General features: G+C 42.0%; 1 protein-coding gene across 1 annotated transcript; it reads left to right on the top strand.

Annotated features, from left to right (window-relative positions):
- The first annotated feature begins 15310 nt into the window (after window positions 1–15310).
- On the top strand, window positions 15311–23349 carry cfap157 (cilia and flagella associated protein 157). The gene is made up of 9 exons (XM_041899942.1): window positions 15311–15518; window positions 15954–16225; window positions 16365–16518; window positions 16620–16887; window positions 17082–17212; window positions 17784–17934; window positions 19790–19968; window positions 21214–21372; window positions 23124–23349. The coding sequence occupies exons 1-9, from the start codon at window positions 15364–15366 to the stop codon at window positions 23278–23280; spliced, it is 1626 nt and encodes a 541-aa protein (XP_041755876.1). The 5' UTR covers window positions 15311–15363; the 3' UTR covers window positions 23281–23349.
- The last annotated feature ends 202 nt before the right edge of the window (window positions 23350–23551 follow it).

Here is a 23551-nt window from a genome sequence, read left to right as displayed (position 1 = left end):
AGAATAGATTATGTATTGTTTGTGCAGTGTGCAGGCTGCAGCTGCAATACTGTATGTTGTTGTTACAATGTAACAACATGACATTAGGCCTACCTACAACATCTGTGAATGTTACAATGTCCAAATTTGAAAAACAAAAGGCTTTCAAATTAAAGTGTTCATTTAGAACATGATAATACTGTAAATGCAATGACCAACTCTTTAACCTGAACTTATCCATCAAACGTAGATCCACCATGAAGTGGGAGAACTAATTTATTATCATAAGAAAGATAGAAATCTCACCTTATTCCCATGGTGGTAAAGACTCCATACGGAATTGAACGGTAGCCTATATCGCGAGTTTCGCACATCTCTAGCAGTCTATGATCTCAAGGCATTGTGCTGAACTGAATCACATGCGGAGTAAGGCTGCTCTCGTCTACGTGCTGAGCGCTTGACCGTGCAGGGGAGGAACCTTCAGCGCATACATGTTATTGTTGGAGTCGAATTATAGTTCTGCTGTTCAACAAGACTCCATTAAAATGTAGGCCTATGGGCACATTTTATTTTAAAGACGATTAATTGTGCGTCCAACCTCGAGAAACAGGATGGCTAATGCAACTTCACTTCAGACAACTTTTACAGGATAACATATGGCACTAGAATAACATAGTCATTTCAGACTGTAAAACCTGTCTGTCCACTGTAAACCCCAAGGCATTTTTAAAAATCTCAAATACTTCTAGTAAGTTGAACTCAAAGTAAATGAAAAGTCTTTATTTCTTAAATTGTTTATGTGGTACTGGCTCAAAACTAAATGAGAAGTCATATCAACTATGTTTTTTAAAAGTTATGATAACACATTATAACTTAAGTAAGGACAACGTTATCACTGCAAGTTTAAACAACTTGATCGTAAACTGTTGACATAACAAACTGTTCTACTAAGCTAACATATGGAATTGTTTTATGATGGTCATACCAAGGATCATTTAGCTATTTGATTTTGAATTTTAGGACCCCTTTAGGTTGAAAATATATATATTAACAACATTATTTTATGAAACATTGAATTTGGCCTTACTGCTATTAGCCTATAGAAACACATTGAATAACAGATTCATACATGGAAAAACAGATGCTACAGACAGAAGTTGGCAACAGACTTCAGAGGAGTGTCATGCTTGTGGTGGTCATAGAGCAAACCGACATAATCAGTTTACTCTTATTATTATTATTATCCATCCTGCTGCCTAGTCACTTTACCCTGCCTTCATGTAGGCTACATATCTACCTCAAATACCTCGTACCTCTGAACACTGATCTGGTACTGGCACTCCCTGTATATAGCTCCATTCTTGTGTATTTTATTTTATTCCTCTTGTGTTACTATTTTAAACTCTGCATCCTTGGGAAGGGCTCCTAAGCAAGCATTTCACAGTAAAGTCTGCACCAGTTGTATTCGGCGCATGTCACACATTTGATTTGTGTTCGTGAGAGTCTTATCTTTACATAGAGTGGTCATATTAGTTTGTAGGCCAAATCGTTTGGACGCTACAGACGTTTTCGTGAGAAGACCGATTTCCGGGATGTCTCATGGTCTGATGTGGTGCGGAAGGCCTCCATTGGTGGATGCGGTGGATTGAGACGCAGCCCATGCAAAAATACAGGTCTCATATTTTGATGGGGAGCTAATTAGATTTCAGCGGGGCCATGGACATGACTCTAGGGGGTTATTAAAGGTAAAATGCAGACGTTTTTTTTAAAATCTCAATATCAAATCATTTCTGGCTAACAATTAAGTACCTTACTGTATTTATTTTCAATGAAAGTGGTCAAAAATAACAAATAATAGCTTCTTAGCAAAGAGCAATTTCTCAAGTAAGAATTTTGCCAAGACTATCTGGGAGTGGACTGAGTGGGGAGGGAAAACTGACAACTAGATGTTACTGGCAGAAAGGTTTGGAACTCTCTTTCTTATTGGTCTATTAACTAATTTACCGCCTGGTGATGTCACCTGGCAGGCCAAATCTCCATCCCACCAAAACAGGCTGAAATTCCAGTTGCTCTTTTCAAACAGTTACACTTAAAGGGCATTATCATCATTTTCCCAATTTCACAGTATTATTCCAACCTCATCTTGTGGAAATATATATAAAACACAGGATGGTTAAGTTTTCGACTGCACTGGGCCTTTAAATATGTATTACGTTTTTTAAGTAAGTGATGTAAACAAGACATTTTTAAAGTTCAATTATTATAATACATTTTTATTTTACCCTTATTTTACCAGGTAAGTTGACTGAGAACACATTCTCAATTACAGCAAGTACCTGGGGAATAGTTACAGGGGAGAGGACAGAGATGAATGAGCCAATTGGAAGCTAGTTGACTAGTTTATTTTGTTTAGTCCAAAATGTTGTCTTGTTTGGGGCATAGCTCATTAGAATAATACCCAGCATGCTTTGCACCGGTACATTTACATTTCGGTCATTTAGCACCATTTTGTATCCAGAGCTACTTCAGTCAGTGCATTCTACTAAGTTAGATAAACAACCACATGTAAAAAGTAAAACGATTCTGTAACCATTACTGAGAATGTCGTTTTACATGAGTGCTGCCAGTTCTGAAGTAAAAAAGTACAAGAGGCATTTCTGCAACAACTAAGAACATTGAAACGCAAGGCTCAACTTCTCCGCTGTTTTGGTGCCCTGGCTACCACGCTCTAACAGCATGAGCAAACCCATGCGCATGCGCAGATGCTGTGTGTGCGCCTGTGTGAGAGCTAACGGGCCATTTACACTGTACAAGTGGCACTAGCCTAGCCACGCTAGCCTCGCCTCCTCATGTGGGTGCTAACAAGCTAGCAAGCAAGGTAGGTTGTAATACGTATCAACAGCCATTGTCAGCCAATCCAGTAGGGGTTGGAAGCTATGGTGAGCTTCGATTGGTCACTCGCGTCGTGATATCGCGGAGGATTTGAATAAAGTTCAGCTTTAGGCCTGTCCTGTGCAGCTCCCTCGCCCATGCTCGCATTGCTCAACCGTCCCCCGTCCACTCCACTTCTCTTGCTTTCCTTCCATTGAAGGTGAATGGCTTCCGATGTTTCACCGCGTGATGCCGCTTCCTAATGTAAGCGCAGAGGAAGTCTTGCATCTCGCTCATCTCAATATCTGTGAGGTTTATCGTGGCAACGTAATTTCACTGAATCTAGCTTGAATGTTCCCTAATGAATAGCCTGTTATGCTTAAGTTAATTGGAAACGAAACTATATATTGTGACATTGTGCTTCGTAATTAAGTTGTGTTAGAAACTGGATCAAATACTTTCTTTGTAGTTTCTTTGTAGTTGGGAAAAACATAAAGAAATAGTCTTATTGCAAGAAAAAAGTCTAGAATTATTATGTTTTTAGTAGCAACAGCTTGAAAACATTGATTATTATGTTTTTATGTAACAAAAAAATATTGAGTTACGAAATGTCTGTCAACTTAATATTAAACATTTCTTAACACTGTTTAGAGTTCAAGCCACTAACAAGTTTAGCATTTAATTAACAATGATCTTAAAGTTCAATGTACTTAAAACCTTTCTTGACTTACTAAATCTGGACCCCCTTCAGGGTCACAGTGGCTTTATTGTTTTGAGGAATGACTACAAAATCACTTCAAGGAACTGTACTCTGATATGGTAGTGCAACTGGTTTCCACAAAAGTTTTGAGTAATGACAGCACATTCGGGTTTACAGTGTACAGGATACAAATTCTTGAATTCTGAGATACAGATACAATGTTACATATTTTGTTTCAAAATATATATATATCAAGGCTACAGAATGTATCATATCATGTAACATATCATCCCTTGTGTTGTGATAAATCAGTTTCTCACCTGTCAAGTGTCTCCACTTCCTGTGAATCTCCCAGAGTCCTGCTGTTATCATCATGTCTCTTCTCCTCTGTATCTCTGTGGACCTCCTCTGCTATAGAGTCCATCACCACACACAAGTCATTGGGAAGTGTTGTGGGTGACACTGGGTCAGAGTAGTACTGAGTGCTCTGGGAGGAAGGCATAGTGGCTGTGTCGGGCACACAACCATTGGTCCTGGTCCTGGCTGCATTGACCTCTGAGTGGTCCTCACATGTCAATGGTGGAGCTTGATTTCCTGAGGGTTTATTAAGTGCTGAGGTCTTGGGTCCCTCATATGAGGCTTTACGGGATGGCAGTGTGTCTGTGTCACAGCTGTGTGAGGGAGAGTGGGTGGGGGCCTGAGCGACTTGCAGTGTTTTCCCTGTAAGGCCACCAGGGACTGGCTTCTCTAAAGCAAAAAGATGGTCACTAGACAGGGCACTCAGAAGAGGAGAATCTCGTACACAATCCCCAGCCTGACACTGGCTCTGCCCTCTACTGATCTCACCTTTGCTACTCCCTTTCTTCTTTGACCACTTGCTGCTTTTCTGCCTCTCCTTTCAGCGCACGGTATGTATGTGTGTGTACGAGCCTGGGCTGTGGAGGCAGGGATCCATGTTGTCATCAACTGAGTTGTCTCCCAAAGTTGTGTTATTGTGGCTCCCATCAAGCTTTGACGTTATCTTGGGGTCTGTCTTGTCTGATGAACGATGGATGGAGAGACTCCCAAACCACTTGAGACCTGGGGAGAGAGAGAGCGAGATTGCCTTACTGTATCCACCGCTAGATTTCTCTATACATTTGTATCATGTGAAAAATAAAAATGTTATACTCTCTGCTCAGTCATGCCTGGAATGTTTTCACATGCAAGCCGATGCTGAAACCCTCACTGGATTCATTTCTGAACTGAGACCTGAACTCTGTGGCTGTTTGATTATGTTACACTAGAGGAATACTATAATTTTCCTTACACTGGACATTTATTTGCTTTTCGGAGATGCATTAGGCCAGAGGGTGGTGTACTCTGTACCTGAACAGCTAGCTTTGGTACTGAGAGAGTTATCTAGAGAAACTGAGGAAGTGGAACTGTAAGCATGTTATTATGTAACAGGACAATATTATTCAAATTATGGGATTTTGTAGTCCTGATGGTCAAATTGAAATGACCTTCTTCTGTCAAAGTTATAAACACACAAAAATACATGACCTAAGCCCTAAGGTTGTCTTAGTAATTAAGAGTTGGTTTTATATTGTATGTCATATCAGTCTCCATTTAGTGTTCAGTTGAGATTCTATATGAAACAAAACAATGAGCCATCTATGTTTTTGTTTACAATAGCATATAAACCCAAATAGTGTATTTATAAGTGGCGACAACAGACGACAATGAGTGAACTGACAGAGAAACAAGAGTCAATAGAACTCATTCATTACAAATAGGAATCACTGAGTCACAATAAGAGAGGAGGAGCATCCTCCCTTGCCCTGACTCAGCATAATGCCAGAGCTCTAGGACTGTTGCATCCTCAGATCCTTCTAAATATATATATATATAAACAGTGCCTTCGGAAAGTATTCAGACCCCTTGACTTTTCCCACATTTTGTTACGTTACAGCCGTATTCTTAAATTGATTAAAAAATATAAAAAAATCATCAATTGACACACAATACCCCATAATGACAAAGCGAAAACATGCTCTTTTATTTTTGCATATGTATAAAAAAAAAAATGAAATACCTTATTTACATACAGTGGGGAAAAAAAGTATTTAGTCAGCCACCAATTGTGCAAGTTCTCCCACTTAAAAAGATGAGAGAGGCCTGTCATTTTCATCATAGGTACACGTCAACTATGACAGACAAATTGAGAAAAAAATTCCAGAAAATCACATTGTAGGATTTTTTATGAATTTATTTGCAAATTATGGTGGAAAATAAGTATTTGGTCACCTACAAACAAGCAAGATTTCTGGCTCTCACAGACCTGTAACTTCTTCTTTAAGAGGCTCCTCTGTCCTCCACTCGTTACCTGTATTAATGGCACCTGTTTGAACTTGTTATCAGTATAAAAGACACCTGTCCACAACCTCAAACAGTCACACTCCAAACTCCACTATGGTCAAGACCAAAGAGCTGTCAAAGGACACCAGAAACAAAATTGTAGACCTGCACCAGGCTGGGAAGACTGAATCTGCAATAGGTAAGCAGCTTGGTTTGAAGAAATCAACTGTGGGAGCAATTATTAGGAAATGGAAGACATACAAGACCACTGATAATCTCCCTCGATCTGGGGCTCCACGCAAGATCTCACCCCGTGGGGTCAAAATGATCACAAGAATGGTGAGCAAAAATCCCAGAACCACACGGGGGGACCTAGTGAATGACCTGCAGAGAGCTGGGACCAAAGTAACAAAGCCTAACATCAGTAACACACTACTCCGCCAGGGACTCAAATCCTGCATTGCCAGACGTGTCCCCCTGCTTAAGCCAGTAAATGTCCAGGCCCGTCTGAAATTTGCTAGAGTGCATTTGGATGATCCAGAAGAGGATTGGGAGAATGTCATATGGTCAGATGAAACCAAAATATAACTTTTTGGTAAAAACTCAACTCATCGTGTTTGGAGGACAAAGAATGCTGAGTTGCATCCAAAGAACACCATACCTACTGTGAAGCATGGGGGTGGAAACTTCATGCTTTGGGGCTGTTTTTCTGCAAAGGGACCAGGACGACTGATCCGTGTAAAGGAAAGAATGAATGGGGCCATGTATCGTGAGATTTTGAGTGAAAACCTCCTTCCATCAGCAAGGGCATTGAAGATTAAACGTGGCTGGGTCTTTTAGCATGACAATGATCCCAAACACACACCCCGGGCAACGAAGGAGTGGCTTCGTAAGAAGCATTTCAAGGTCCTGGAGTGGCCTAGCCAGTCTCCAGATCTCAACCCCATAGAAAATCTTTGGAGGGAGTTGAAAGTCCGTGTTGTCCAGCGACAGCCCCAAAACATCACTGCTCTAGAGGAGATCTGCATGGAGGAATGGGCCAAAATACCAGCAACAGTGTGTGAAAACCTTGTGAAGACTTACAGAAAACGTTTGACCTGTGTCATTGCCAACAAGGGGTATATAACAAAGTATTGAGAAACTTTTGTTATTGACCAAATACTTATTTTCCACCATAATTTGCAAATAAATTCATAAAAAATCCTACAATGTGATTTTCTGGATTTTTTTTCTCATTTTGTCTGTCATAGTTGACATGTACCTATGATGAAAATTACAGGCCTCTCTCATCCTTTTAAGTGGGAGAACTTGCACAATTGGTGGCTGACTAAATACTTTTTTGCCCCACTGTAAGTATTCAGACCCTTTGCTATGAGACTCAAAATTGAGCTCAGGTGCATCCTGTTTCCATTGATCATCCTTGAGATGTTTCTACAACTTGATTGGAGTCCACCTGTGGTAAATTCAATTGATTGGACATGATTTGGAAAGGCACACACCTGTCTATATAACGTCCCACAGTTGACAGTGCATGTCAGAGCAAAAACCAAGCCATGAGGTCGAAGGAATTGTCTGTAGAGGTCCGAGACAGGATTGTGTCGAGGCACAGATCTGGGGAAGGGTACCAAAAAATTCTGCATTGGGCGGCAGGTAGCTTAGTGGTTAAGAGCGTTGTGCCAGTAACCGAAAGGTCGCTGGTTCTAATCCCCGAGCCGACTAGGTGAAAAATCTGTCGATGTGCCCTTCAGCAAGGCACTTAACCCTAATTGCTCCTGTAAGTCGCTCTGGATAAGAGCGTCTGCTAAAAAAATTAAAATAAAATAAAATAAAAATACAAATTGAAGGTCCCCAAGAACACAGTGGCCTCCATCATTCTTAAATGGAAGAAGTTTGGAACCACCAAGACTCTTCCTAGAGCTGGCCGCCCGGCTAAACTGAAGGGCCTTGGTCAGAGAGGTGACCAAGAACCCGATGGTCACTCTGACAGAGCTCCAGAGTTCCTCTGTGGAGATGGGAGAACCTTCCAGAAGGACAACCATCTCTGCAGCACTCCACTAATCAGGCCTTTATGGAAGAGTGGCCAGACGGAAGCCACTTCTCAGTAAAAGGCACGACAGCCTGCTTGGAGTTTGCCAAAAAGGCCCCTAAAGGATGCTCAGACCATGAGAAACAAGATTCTGGTCTGATGAAACCAAGATTGAACTCTTTGGCCTGAATGTCAAGCGTCACGTCTGGAGGAAACCTGGCACCATCCCTACGGTGAAGAATGGTGGTGGCAGAATCATGCTGTGGGGATGTTTTTCAGCAGCAGGGACTAGTCAGGATCGAGGGAAAGATCAACGGCGCAAAGTACAGAGAGATCCTTGATGAAAACCTGCTCCAGAGCATTCAGGACTTCAGATTGGGGCAAAGGTTCACCTTCCAACAGGACAACGACCCTAAGCACACAGCCAAGACAAGTCTCTGAATGTCCTTGAGTGGCCCAGCCAGAGTTTTCATCAAGGCTGTATATGATGTGATATATGAATGTTCTTATAAATTATTTACAATCTATAAATAACAAAATATTGATAAAATTAAACAACAAAACAGAAAATATTAAGTAAACCAAAACATCAGGAGGGCACTTGCATTTCTCCTTTTTGGAGGGTAGGGTGGGGTGAAGTGAGGTAGGGTGGGGTGTGGAGAAGTGAGGTAGGTTTGGTGAAGATTTGACTCAAGATAGTGAGTAGTCACTCAGTCAGCACAACATTTTAGTCATTTAGCAGACACTCTTATCCAGAGCGACTTACAGTTAGTGCATACATTATTTTTTTATTTTTCATACTGGCCCCCCGTGGGAATCGACAACCCTGACGTTGCAAACCCTGGCGTTGCAAACGCCATGCTCTAACAACTGAGCTACATCCCTGCCGGCCATTCCCTCCCCTACCCTGGACAACGCTGGGCCAATTGTGCACCGCCCCATGGGTCTCCCGGTCGCGGCCGGCTATGACAGAGCCTGGATTCGAACCAGGATCTCTAGTAGCACAGCTAGCACTGCGATGCAGTGCCTTAGACCACTGCGCCACTCGGGAGGCACAAGTCTTGCATCATTTTCTCTGGGTTGCTAAATTTCCTATTGAGACTTCCTGTCATATGCAAAGAAATAAGCATTAGTACGCAGTAAGCAGTACGCACTAGGAAGCAGTTTGTCTAGACCCAAGGAACACCATGTTAACTCCAAACAAGCTTTGACATTTTCACTCACATTTGGTATGACTGGGTGTCTGACACAATTATACAGCCAACACAAGGGTGACACTGTTATTGACAGCTGACTTGTCTATGAATTGGCCAGGTTGTGGCAAGTACCATACAAGCCTATTCATATGGTTGCATATCCTTTGTTACGTGCAACAGAGAGGTATTAATTAAACAGTATACAAATAGATGTTAGTACTGTAGCTCTGTGACAAGGGAGAGAGGGGACGAGAACGGTTGCCTTGTGGAATGAAGCATATACTTCATGTTAATTTAAGTGACAAATAAATACACTTTCGGAAGTTTACGTACACCTTAGCCAAATACATTTAAACTCAGTTTTTCACAATTCCTGACATTTAATCCTAGTAAAAATTCACTGTCAGTTAGGTCAGTTAGGATCACCACTTTATTTTAAGAATGTGAAATGTCAGAATAATAGTAGAGAGAATGATTTATTTCAGCTTTTATTTATTTCATCACATTCCCAGTGGGTCAGAAGTTTACATACACTCAATTAGTATTTGGTAGCATTGCCTTTAAATTGTTTAACTTGGGTCAAACGTTTCAGGTAGCCTTCCACAAGCTTCCCACTATAAGTTGGGTGAATTTTGGCCCATTCCTCCTGACAGAGCTGGTGTAACGGAGTCAAGTTAGTAGGCCTCCTTGCTCACACACGCTTTTTCAGTTCTGCCCACACATTTCCTATAGGATTGAGGTCAAGGCTTTGTGATGGCCACTCCAATACCTTGACTTTGTTGTCCTTAAGCCATTTTGCCACAACTTTGGAAGTATGCTTGGGGTCCGTTTGGAAGACCCATTTGCGACCAAGCTTTAACTTCCTGACTGATGTCTTGAGATGATGCTTCAATATATCCACATAATTTTCCTTCCTCAGGATGCCATCTATTTTGCGAAGTGCACCAGTCCCTCCTGCAGCAAAGCACCCCCACAGCATGATGCTGCCACCCCCGTGCTTCACAGGTTGGGATGGTGTTCTTCGGCTTGCAAGACCCCCTTTTTCCTCCAAACATAACGATGGTCATTATGGCCAAACAGTTCTATTTTTGTTTCATCAGACCAGAGGACATTTCTCCATAAAGTACGATCTTTGTGCCCATGTGCAGTTGCAAACCGTAGTCTGGCTTTTTTATGGCGGTTTTGGAGCAGTGGCTTCTTCCTTGCTGAGCGGCCTTTCAGGTTATGTCGATATAGGACTAATTTTACTGTGGATACAGATAACTTTGTACCCGTTTCCTCCAGCATCTTCACAAGGTCCTTTGCTGTTGTTCTGAGATTGATTAGCACTTTTCGCACCAAAGTAGGTTCATCTCTAGGAGACAGAACGCTCCTTCCTGAGCGGTATGACGGCTGCGTGGTCCCATGGTGTTTATACTTGCGTACTATTGTTTGTACAGATGAACGTGGTACCTTCAGCCGTTTGGAATTTGCTCCCAAGGATGAACCAGACTTGTGGAGGTCTACCATTCTTTTATTTATCTTGGCTGATTTCGTTTGATTTTCTCATGATGTCAAGCAAAGAGGCACTGAGTTTGAAGGTAGGCCTTGAAATACATCCACAGGTACACCTCCAATTGACTCAAATGATGTCAATTAGCCTATCAGAAGCTTCTAAAGCCATGACATAATTTTCTGGAATTATCCAAGCTGTTTAAAGGCACAGTCAACTTAGTGTATGTAAACTTCTGACCCACTGGAATTGTGAATTGTGAACAAGAAATTTGTGGAGTGGTTGAAAAACGAGTTTTAATTACTCCAACCTAAGTGTATGTAAACTTCCGACTTCAACTGTATATGCATTTACATTTACATCATCATCTTATCCAGAGCGACTTACAAATTGGTGCATTCAACTTATGATAGCCAGTGGGACAACCACTTTTTTTTTTTTTTTTTTGCAGTTTCTGTTTGGTGTGCATTCTTGCGGTAATACATTCCCAAAGAAGGCTATTCTGCTTGAACTGTGTCCCTGCCATAGACTTAGTCCCTGCTCATGTTATCAATATGCTTATGAAAGGAAAGAAAACCTCTGCACTCCAATAATCAGAGTAGGTTTTATAGATTAATCAGGTAAACAGGATGTATTGTGAATACCTTTTTGTTAAACTGATAGTATGTAAATCCAGTAGGCTCGCTGAACTGTCTGCTATTCCATTTCAATGGGCAGACCATAGAGAGCCTATTAAGGGTGCGTTCGTAAATTCGCTCTGGCTATCTACTCCGATTTCAGAGCACTCTCGTCTGAGTGTGCCAGAGCGCAGAATAGCTGATGAATTTACGAACGCCCAGAGGGCACTCTGAGCGCACTCTGGCACTCCAGATTGAATTTACGAACGCACCCTAAATTACTAGAGGGGCTGCAATGTCTTAAACCATTAAGGTTCCAGAATGGGATGGATGAAAATGACAGCCATTATGGTCAGGGAGAAATCCAAACAAGTCTAATTGGAATGACTGAATGGCAGGAAAGATGATGCATTTCCTGTTTTTACTTATGCAGGAAAATAAAAGTCAGGCATGTGATGTATCAGAAATTGTGTAATATAATTATTGTCAACCTAAAATATTGTCATATAATGATAAATATAGTTTATACAGGTTTTATAAGAAATGTATGTATAAATAGCCACTAAAATATATGTAAACAAAACATAAATATCTCAATTCTTGAATTCTAGTAAAGCTGTGAGTGTTAGGCCTATTACATGATACAATATCAGCACTTGTTGCATTTACAACTTGTCTAAGTCCTATCATCAAATGATTTGAGCCAGTGTATGGCTGTGGATTAACTGCATTGTTTGAATGGAATGTTGGCATAATGGAATAGTAATAGTATATTTATTTTATATAGCGCTTTTCATTACAAACAAGAATCTCAAAGTCGCTTTGAACCAGTGGCATAGCCAGAAATCCATTGGTGGGTGGGCCTGCAGAAATATGTGTGCTCCCCCCAAAAAGAAGAAAAAAATGAATTGTTATGTGCAGTTTTATAGCTAATCTCATGCTATTCTACACATTGTGCCATGAGGCTGAGAGGAAATTTAGCAATTTTAAAGCTAATTAAAGCTAAAATATAGGTGTGTTGACTGTGATAAAGGCACTGGATTATGAGCTGTCTTGTTTGGTAAATGAACAAATGAAATAGGCAGTAGTATGGTCCATATACTGTAACCATAGAAGCACAGTGACATGCCTCAATGCAGTCATATTCGTGGTTTATTGGGGGTGTGGCTTTCAGTTAGTTATTTTTGGCAACCCATCCCATGAGAGTGAATGTCATTCCAGTTAATCTGTTCTGTTACATTTAATCAAATCTGACTACCCCAGTGCACTACTTGCTATGAATTATATCTGATTGTGTTTGTATGTTTAGGTAAAAAGACAAATAATGTCCCATTTCGAACACTGACAAGTAAAGAGCATAAAAATGGGGGTGATCACGAGCATTGTCGCCTAACCGCGGCAGCTTCACCCGGAAGATCCATCATTTTCCTGCCACCACACTGTGAACCGCAGCAGATTGAAGCTTGTGATTGGTTTAGTAGGGTCCAGGACCAAGGTGATTGGATGCGCGTTTGTAAAGAAACAATTAGAATGGAGCAGGCAGCCACGGCAGACTGGACAGGCATGTTCGTTCTCCGCTGAACAAAGTTTATGAACTCAATTGGCAAAAGAGTAGCACGGCAACTTGTAGCGCTGTTTTGTACACATAATTGTCAACAACTTCATTTGATGTCACTCCTGTTCCTGTTGCAAAATGCTTACTTTTGACAGCATGTGACAGTATAGGCTATATTGTCATGTGCTGTCAAAAGGAAATGTTAACGTTACACAACACAGATAAAAAGGGAATTTACATCTTTGGTTACAATAATAATAATAACATGCCATTTAGCAGACGCTTTTATCCAAAGCGACTTACAGTCATGCGTGCATATATTTTTGTGTATGGGTGGTCCCGGGGATCGAACCCACTACCTTGGCGTTACAAGCGCCGTGCTCTACCAGCTGAGCTACAGAGGACCACTAACATGACTGAAGGCCCTACCAAACTAGCTAGCTGTAGCCTACTACTAGTGATTGAATCCACCACTTGCATGAGTCCAGATCCATAGGCTACATTGTTCACCTCGTTTTGTCATTGGCAATTAGGCACTAGGTTCATTAGGCTGTAACATCGAAAAGGTAGCATTCAGCAGGAATTTTGGTAGGGTGACCTGATTTGTCTAACTGTATTATGAACATTATTTTGCCCAAACAGATTGTGAACCCAAATATGTAACTTATTTTAGTTGGGGGACAATACATTGAAAGAAAATTTGTGTTGGGTGTAGGGGCAGATTTAGGCTATATCATCTTGTCTTCAGGAGATTTTATTATCTGTTTAATTTAGTTGGTCTTTCACAATAGCTGATGTAAGTCATTACAACCATTCTCATCCCCTACAATGGGCTAAAATATAGACTAGTGTGATTTTCTCAGCAAGAGCACTACTGTTATTCCCCAGACTTATTTAACTTCTTACCAATTTTGCTGGTGTAATTAGGCTATTTGAAATCTGATTTGCCAATTCGTGTCTATGCATTTTTGTGAGCATTTATGGACAGTGTTCTGAATATAGGCTAAGTCATAAAATGAGAATAGGCTACAGGATATTGAAATGCCCCTTGCCTCAAATATCATATTTTGTTATTTTAGTATTGTGTACAAGCTGCTAGGCAGAAAGGGAAAGGGGATACTTAGTCAGTTGCACAAAAATGCAAAAGCCAAATAAACTGACTTGCCATCATCAGGTCTGCAACTCCGTGGGTCAGCACCAGATAATTAAGTTCAACCCTCATTAAGTTAACAAAAACAAAAAAAGTTGATTGAAAAATGCAATTTAAACACTTAAAAATAACTACAATATTTACAATATTTAGGCTACAGAGCTCTCTGCCTAGGCGTCATGGAACCCATGGAATCATTCCACTAAAACTGGCTGGCTAGCTAACTAACAAACATACAGTGCAGATAATCTTAAAATTAATTGTTTTACACATTATCTTTCCACCGGCAAACCATGGTCGACCAACTCAACTCCCTTACTAAAATGGCTGACCTTTTATACTGTCTTAAGTAGGTTAATGTCCATTCTAGTATTATAATTCCTAATTCTATGGGCAGACCATAGAGAATGATAGAGGTCTCTCGTGGCCAAAAGGCAGTTTTAGCATGGGCAGCGCCATTGAGGGCTTCCACCATTTTAATTTAGTCAACTGGGTGGGACTTCCAACTTCATTGGCTGATCACTCCTGGTGATCTATCTCTCTCTATGGGGCAGACTGACATTATTATTTATTTTTAACTTTCAAATTGTACAAACAAATACTGAAGTTGAATTATACATTCAAAATGCGTATTTAGCAAAGTACATAACCAAGCACCCAACAAAATAATAATAAAATAAATTACAAACGTCACAGAGGTTTTATACTATATAATGTACATTCAATTATACATATCATACCAGTTTGTACATAAATCATGTAACTCCACCCAGAAAGTGGTAATATGATCACAGCAAAATAAAATATGTTCATTTTCAATGTCATTCCCACATAATGTACAGTCATTTCAAAATGTACAGATTGAATTTCAATCTTAAAAATTCATTTGAAAAATAAATATCATTTAGAATTTTTCTCTTTGGCCTTGGGTGGTATAGGGAAAGACAAATATTTTGTTCTTATTTTCTTGGTTACAGATAGGCTACATCAAAAAATATGACAGATATAATTACTTTTTAACTGTTCTGGGAATAATTCTTTGGAAATACCTTGTCTGACATGTTTATTGTTACACTTCTTATCCCGCAAACAACAGCCATCAATGTATAAAGATGGTAGGATACATCTGAATATAATAACATCCCTTTCACCAGCAGTACAAAACTAGAAGGACAATATTGCTTAGGGCGACAAAGAAAGTCATATTTTATCATAACATAATTATAGCTGAGGATATTACCACTGTCATCTAAAAGATCTGTAACAGACCTAATATTTTTGTTCATCCATTTTTCAAAGAATATGGTCTTGTTACCGGGGCAGACTGACATTCCAATTCAACTGGTCAGCACCTGACGTCATTCTCTTGGTAACAACGTGTGTTGTGGTTGCTTAGTTGTTTGATAGGGCAATCGGGGGAAAAGTTTCACTGCAAAAATGCCAAAAAAGAATGGAAAGAAAAGCGGAGATAAATCAACCAAAAAAGAGATCATTGGATTTGGAGACAAAACGTGTTTTGACGACGCATTGTCTGAAGGTGGAAAAGATTTATACCGGTCGCAGATACGAGACTTGGAGGAACAATTGGAAAAGTGAGAGTTTTCAATGGGTGCACAGATTATTTGTATTCATGTTTAGGCTAATCTCTGATCCTCTGAATAAGAAATAATGTTGCGAGTAAACATGCACTGACACTATCAGATTATTGTTGGAACAATAGTTGGCTATAATATATCCACATAAAGACAAAATAGAACCCATTGCCATTAAGCAAACTGCGGTGCAAGTGCGTAAAATAGGCAATAAGTCACGAATCGCAAACTGCGGTGGAAGTGCGTAAAATAGGCAATCAAACACGAATCAGTTAGGCCTAATGCAAAATATGTGTCATTTATAAAATACTGCACATTAATGTTAAAACAAAATACACCATAATAATATGAAACTAAATCATGTTCATTCCAAGCTTGTAGCCTTCCAATCAAGTTTCCATGATGTCATCTTATTTTCTTTACTCATATTTGCAGATATCAGCACAAATGTGATGAGTTGGAGGTGCAACAGAAGGACTTCTCCTTTCAGTATTTCACCATTGAGAAGGAGAAGAAAGACATAGTGCTCTACCTGAAGCGCTCGTTGGCCCAGAAGGAGGATGAGCTCAGAGACTTGTTGGAGAGACTGGTGGGACTGCAGCAGGCCAAGGATACTGAAAAGGACTCCTTTGAGCTGCAGCTCAGTCAACTTCGCCAAGAGTTCCAGGAGAACAAGGACAAGCTCACCTCAGAGAACATGGTCCTTGGTAAGATACTAAGAACCTCGACACCACAACATCCCATCCACATGATCCACCACCAGACTTTTATTTAAAACCAGCTCTAAAATACCTGATCAAACTTTGATCATTTAATTGTATTACTCCTATCTCCATCCCCATGCAGCGGGTAAGCTAGCAGCTCTCGAGGAGTTCCGTGTGCAGAAGGAGGAGCTGATGGCCCACTTGGAGGGCCTGGAGGAGCAGCTTGGGAAGCAGAGACAGGAGCACCACACAGTCATCTACAGCCTGGAGAGGAAGGCCGTGCTGGACAACGACAGGTCAATGCCATATGTTAAGAAGTAATTTGTACACTGTATGATCTGGTCATTGCTGCTCATGAGCTCTTGCTCATGCTGTCCTCCCTCCCTTTCCCCTCTAGACTAAAGAAGGAGATGCAGCAGCACGTGGCGGCGGTGGCAGCCGAGTTTCGGCGCGTGTCGGACAGGAAGATGCCAGAGACGACCATGAGGGCCATCCACGAGAATGTGTCTGTGACGGCCCAGCTCAGCCAGCTGTCGGACAAGAGCAAGCAGCTGCTGGAGGAGAACGAGGACCTGAGGGATAGAGAGAAGCATATCCGCAGAGAGATGGAGGTCCTGGAGCCCCTGTTCAACAAGATGACCCGCAAGAGCCTCAGCAACCAGAAGGTACTGGGGAGGGAGGGAGAGAGAGAGAGAGGGAAGGATAAGGGGTGAGAGAGATGATTGTCATGATTGTCAGCTTGCATGATTTTGGTGTATCAACACCTCCACATGATAATGACAGGACCTGTCTGAAGCCTGATCTGATTGCTGACTGGTTAACCTGCTCTTCCTCTCTGCTCCTCTTCTCTTTTCATCAGGTGGTCCATCAGCTCACAGAGAAGTGTAAGCAGATGCAGGCTGAGCTGGAGGAGTATGCTAAGGCTCAAGAGGAGCATCAACAACTGCAGAAGGACCATGTTGCACTGCTGACAGAGATACATTCCCTAAGGTCTGATGATTCCATTCAGAATTCAAAAATACTCCAGAGTTCCTGTTCTAAACATCAGGGGTGCACAGTTCTGGTCCTGGAAAACCGCAGTGTCTGCTGGTTTTGTTCCTTGTCATTCAGTGACTGTTCTCTGAGCAGACAGTGTAATTTACTGATCAATGCCTTGGAGAAACCAAAACTAGCAGGACTGTGGCTCTATACACCCCCACTGTACATTATTTAATTAGTATTTTGCCTGGATAACTGACATTAATGTGTAGCAATGATACAGTATGTCTTATTCATGTTAGACAAAGGAATAATAATTGATTCAGCCTGTGACTGTGACATTTAAATGTCAGATGCTTCCCTAGTCAGTTTGTTGTGACGTGAATGCCTCAAATGCCAACGACGAGTGAGCGATATATTCAAATAACAGTCAAACTAATTCTCACAAAATATATTGAATTTCAATGGAAATGCATGCATGGAACTGCCTGAAAAGTCTGATTCCTGTCTATTGTTTTTAACCCAATTTATATTGAAGAACTGAATTAGTAATTAACGCCAACCTTCTGGTTTGTTCCTACAGGCAGGTGCAGGCCTCGGTGTTGGAGGAGTCAGGGAGGAACTGTGCTGAGGCAAACAGGCTGGGGAGAGAGCTGGAGGAGGAGAGGGACGTGAGAGGACAACTGGAGACCATCCTACAGGCAGCTGCCTTTGCCCTTAAACAGGCCCTCAAGGTAAACAAGTGCTAGGAATCAAAATCATAGCAGTGTAAACCAGTGGCGGTCGGTGCCGTTTAAGATGAGGGAGGATTTTTTTAATGAGCATGGCCTTATTTCTATTACAGCATATTGGATGACTGTCATTCATATTCCATTCACCCAGCTCAATGAAACATCAATAGGCTTAGGCTACTACATGATTCTCAAATTTCCCTATACCATCATGAGGTTGCTACAACCTAGCCTATGAATGAAAGTTTACAACGTAGGTGCACAGGTCGAGAAAAATTTGAGTAGTCAAGATGACAGACATTGACACATTCAATATCGCCTTGCACAATCTTGCCTGCATCTAGCTGATCTAGGGTGTAATCATTAGTTCAACAGTTGCAAACAAGAGTTTCTATTGGATAAATTCAGTAATTTTTTATCCACGTTCTGTTTGCTTCATTTAAGAAATGGTTTTCAACAGAATCGGCGGAATGAATACACCCCTGATCACACGCAAACACAGTTGACTTTCATAGCAGCCACATACAAACAGCATGATCCCTTTGATCATTGGACAATTCCTTCTCGCATCTACGCGCTCTCCTCCTCTCACCTTTTCCCTTCGCTTGTGGACTTCAGTGCACAACACATCAGCTGTCTGTGACCAGGAGAAAAAACCTTTCCAAGCCAAACCTTCATATCATAACCGCTAACCGCTACACACAGCCTACATCGTTGTCACCACATTAGCTAAAGTCAAGTCAACATAGCTACTAAAACGAACGCGTTAGTAAACCTGCTACAATCATGCAGTACAGTGTACAGTCAGCAAGCAGTTTAGCAGTTACACCGGCGGGCCCCGGTGGCAATAAATGAATAAAAACCAAAAGCTCACCTTGACTTAGTAGAATTCCAGTGTTGGATAGCCATAGCCAGCTAGGTAACATAGCATCCCTCTCTGTTTGAGCCGGGTGTTTGAGCCAGGTGTTTGAGTATGCTAAACTAGCATTCGCTAGCTAAGTAAGTGTAAGTGAAAAAATAAATACAAAATATAGCTCTCTCTCTTGCTGCTCCTTGATTTTTGAAGAAATTAATTTGTTCAAAACTGTTCAACTATTGTCTTTCTCTCTCTTTGAGTCAACTACTCACCACATTTTATGCACTGCAGTGCTAGCTAGCTGTAGCTTATGCTTTCAGTACTATATTCATTCTCTGATCATTTGATTGGGTGGACAACATGTCAGTTCATGCTGCAAGAGCTCTGATAGGTTGGAGGACATCCTCCGGAAGTTGTCATAATTACTGTATAAGTCTATGGAAGGGGGTGAGAACCACGAGCCTCCTAGGTTTTGTACTGAAATCAATGTACCCAGAGGAGGACGGAAACTACCTGTCCCCCGGCTACACCATGGCGCTACCCTACAGAGTGCTGCTGAGGCTACTGTAGACCTTCATTGCAAAACAGTGTGTTTTAATCAATTATTTGGTGACGTGAATATATTTAGTATAGTTTTATCTAAAAAGGATACTTTTTAAAAAATCACTGAGGATGGTCCTCTCCTTCCTCCTCTGAGGAGCCTCCACTGGTGTAAACATTGCATGCGTGTACATTTACATTTACATTTACGTCATTTAGCAGACGCTCTTATCCAGAGCGTGTAGATAGTCTTCTATGTATTATAAACATTTTCCTGAAGCAATTATTGTGTCATTACATAGTAGTTATGAGTTTGAATTTAGTTACTTTAGTTATAAACACTTGGGAAATTTTTTCCCACATTGAGATGGATAATAAACACTTGTGGTTAGGTGCTCACCAGTTGGAAATGGCACTTTGCGATTAGTAGCACTAACGTAACTACTTGGCCTATCCTAACAGGAGGTGCCTAAAGAGGAGGACTCTGAGGTGAAGACTCTGGTCCGGAGGAACCAAATGATGCAGAAGCTGTTGGCTGTGTTGGACAGTGCTGCTCTGCTGGGGAAAGGGCCTGCCATGAAGGACTTCATCCCAGAGGGAGACTCCCTCCACGAGCTCAAGACCGGCCCTGGCCCAGGAAGGTACTGGAGGATGCACACATACTGCCCTCCTCTCATCTAATGCTAGTGTAGCAGATGTGCACTACATTTTTACATTTTAGTCATTTAGCAGACACTCTTATCCAGAGCGACTTACAGTTAGTGAGTGCATACATATTTCATACTGCCCCCCCGTGGGAATCGAACCCACAACCCTGGGGTTGCAAGCGCCATGCTCGACCAACTGAGCTACAGGAGGCTACACTAGTAGCCATTGTGCAGGTCTACTCTGTTACATTAGCATAGTCTTGAAGAAAGCTGTCAATATAGAAAACTACAGCAACATAGTGGATTATGCAGATCATTATTCCATAACAATTACTGTTCAGGTTTTTTTTAATGTTGCAAGAGTTAGTACATTGTTGCCATATGGCATGATTATCAAGAAGCTCAAGATACACTACATGGCCATCATCGTCCAACATCTCATTACAAAATCATGGGTATTAATATGGAGTTGGTCCCACCATTACTCCTCCTCCACCAAACTATACAGTTTGCATTCAGGTAGGTAGCGTCCTCCTGGCATCCGCCAAACGGAGATTCGTCCATCGGACTGCCAGATGGTGAATTGTGATTCATCACTCCAGAGAATGCGTTTCCACTGCTCCAGAGTCCAATGGCGGCGAGCTTTACACCACTCCAGCCGACACTTGGCATTGCGCATGGTGATCTTAGGCTTCGGCCATGGAAACCAATTTCATGAAGCTCCCAACGAACAGTCCTTGTGCTGATGTTGCTTCCAGAGGCAGTTGGGAACTCGGTAGTGAGTGTTGCAACCGAGGATAGACGATTTTTACGCAGTACGCGCTTCAGCACTCGGCGGTCCCGTTCTGTGAGCTTGTGTGGCCTACCACTTCACAGCTGAGCCGTTGTTGCTCCTAGACGTTTCCACTTCACAATAACAGCACTTACAGTTGACCGGGGCAGCTCTAGCAGGGCAGAAATTTGATGAACTGACTTGTTGGAAAGGTGGCATCCTATGATGGTGCCATGTTGAAAGTCCCTGAGCTCTTCAGTAAGGCCATTCTACTGCCAATGTTTGTCTATGGAGATTGCATGGCTGTGTGCTCGATTTTATAAACCTGTCAGCAACAGGTGTGGCTGAAATAGCCGAATCCACTAATTTGAAGGGGTGTCCACATACCTTTGTATATATAGTGTATGTCTCTAGCTCACTATGTTTCTCAAATGACATGCATACCTGCCTCCTACACCCTCCTCCAGATCATCAGGGCTTGTTGGTCCTCTTCTCAAGGACACCACCCACCTGTCTCACTTCAAGACAGGAGACCTGGGCCTCGTACCGCGACGGACACACAACTACAACAACATCCTGTCCAAGATGGTACCCCTCTCCAAGAGCACCTGCCTTCAACTGCACAGGTGATTGAGCTGCATTTTATGCTTGCCAAAAATACTCTTAGATTAGTAAATGCAATAAATGTCGTCAGTGTATATATTAATAAACTCAGCAAAAAAAGAAACGTCCCTTTTTCAGGACCCTGTCTTTCAAAGATCATTTGTAAAAATCCAAATAACTTCACAGATCTTCATTGTAAAGGGTTTAAACACTGTGTCCCATGCTTGTTCAATGAATCATAAACAATTAATGAACATGCACCTGTGGAACGGTCATTAAGACACTAACGGCTTACAGACAGTAGGCAATTAAGGTCACAGTTATGAAAACTTAGGACACTAAAGAGGCCTTTCTACTGACTATGAAAAACACCAAAAGAAAGATGCCCAGGGTCCCTGCTCATCTGCGTGAACGTGCCTTAGGCATGCTGCAAGGAGGCATGAGGACTGCAGATGTGGCCAGGGCAATAAATTGCAATGTCCGTACTGTGAGATGCCTAAGACAGCGCTACAGGGAGACAGGACGGACAGCTGATCGTCCTCGCAGTGGCAGACCACGTGTAACAACACCTGCACAGGATCGGTACATCCGAACATCACCCCTGCGGGACAGGTACAGGATGGCAACAACAACTGCCTGAGTTACACCAGGAACGCACAATCCCTCCATCAGTGCTCAGACTGTCTGCAATAGGCTGAGAGAGGCTGGACTGAGGGCTTTTAGGCCTGTTGTAAGGCAGGTCCTCACCAGACATCACTGGCAACAACGTCGCCTATGAACACAAACCCACCGTCGCTGGACCAGACAGGACTGGCAAAAAGTGCTCTTCACTGACAAGTCGCGGTTTTGTCTCACCAGGGGTGATGGTCGGATTCGCGTTTATCGTCAAAGGAATGAGCGTTACACCGAGGCCTGCACTCTGGAGCGGGATCAATTTGGAGGTGGAGGGTCCGTCATGGTCTGGAGCGGTGTGTCACAGCATCATCGGACTGAGCTTGTTGTCATTGCAGGCAATCTCAACGCTGTGCGTTACAGGGAAGATATCCTCCTCCCTCATGTGGTACCCTTCCTGCAGGCTCATCCTGACATGACCATCCAGCATGACAATGCCACCAGCCATACTGCTCGTTCTGTGCATGATTTTCTGCAAGACAGGAATGTCAGTGTTCTGCCATGGCCAGCGAAGAGCCCGGATCTCAATCCCATTGAGCACGCCTGGGACCTGTTTGATCGGAGGGTGAGGGCCAGGGCCATTCCCCCCAGAAATGTCTGGGAACTTGCAGGTGCCTTGGTGGAAGAGTGGGGTAACATCTCACAGCAAGAACTGGCAAATATGGTGCAGTCCATGAGGAGGAGATGCACTGCAGTACTTAATGCAGCTGGTGGCACACACCAGATACTGACTTTTACTTTTGATTTTGACCCCCCCTTTTTTCAGGGACACATTATTCCATTTATGTTAGTCACATGTCTGTGGAACTTGTTCATTTTATGTCTCAGTTGTTGAATCTTGTTATGTTCATACAAATATTTACACATGTTAAGTTAGCTGAAAATAAACTCAGTTGACAGTGAGAAGACGTTTCTTTTTTTGCTGAGTTTATATATTAGTTACAGTAGATACAGAGAGTGGGTGATTTTTTTATATTAATTCAATGGTCGGAAGTATGTTTTATGTTAAGTGGGTTTTTAAAATGTAAACATTGGTTTAATATATCAGATTTGGTCCGATTTGTGTCAATGTCTTGTTGATTGTAGCCTCTCTGTTTGTCAGGAAACTCCCACCACCCCAGAAGAGGACCAGCCCATCCAAACCCTCTGTTCCAGAGAGCCTGGCTCCTCCGCTGGGGGAACCTCCCAGAGGGAGCCTGCTTTTCCCCCACAGGCCCTCTCCAACCAGGGGCAGCGCCGCTGAACCCATCCTCAGATAGGCAGGACTGGTACTGGGATTTAAACCCCTTTAATGGGACATTTCAACAAAAAATAAATGTTGCTACATGGTTACGCTCTCTTTTTGGAGTGACATCACTAATGCTGTTTCTTTTCCAGCCACTAGGTGGCAGCAGCAACTCTTAGAATATGTTGTACTGAAGCGGACAAAGACCAGACACTAGAATTTTATCTCTAGAAATCGAATAAAGGCTCTGTTATTTTGTGTTATGATTTAGGTCAAATGAATTTGGAGACTGTAGCCAAACAATA

This window comes from Coregonus clupeaformis, chromosome 16 (assembly GCF_020615455.1).
Source record: "Coregonus clupeaformis isolate EN_2021a chromosome 16, ASM2061545v1, whole genome shotgun sequence".
Classification (NCBI taxonomy): domain Eukaryota; kingdom Metazoa; phylum Chordata; class Actinopteri; order Salmoniformes; family Salmonidae; genus Coregonus; species Coregonus clupeaformis.
Note: the sequence above shows the minus strand (reverse complement) of the source record. Positions and strands in the feature narration are given on the sequence as shown.

What these genes read in the sequence shown, in the direction of transcription:
- cfap157 (XM_041899942.1), top strand. Translation starts at nt 15,364, where the DNA reads ATGCCAAAAAAGAATGGAAAGAAAAGCGGAGATAAATCAACCAAAAAA. An exon ending in GCCGTGCTGGACAACGACAG is followed by an intron (nt 16,519 to 16,619) that starts GTCAATGCCATA and finishes TTTCCCCTCTAG; the next exon opens with ACTAAAGAAGGAGATGCAGC. An exon ending in ACAGAGATACATTCCCTAAG is followed by an intron (nt 17,213 to 17,783) that starts GTCTGATGATTC and finishes TTGTTCCTACAG; the next exon opens with GCAGGTGCAGGCCTCGGTGT.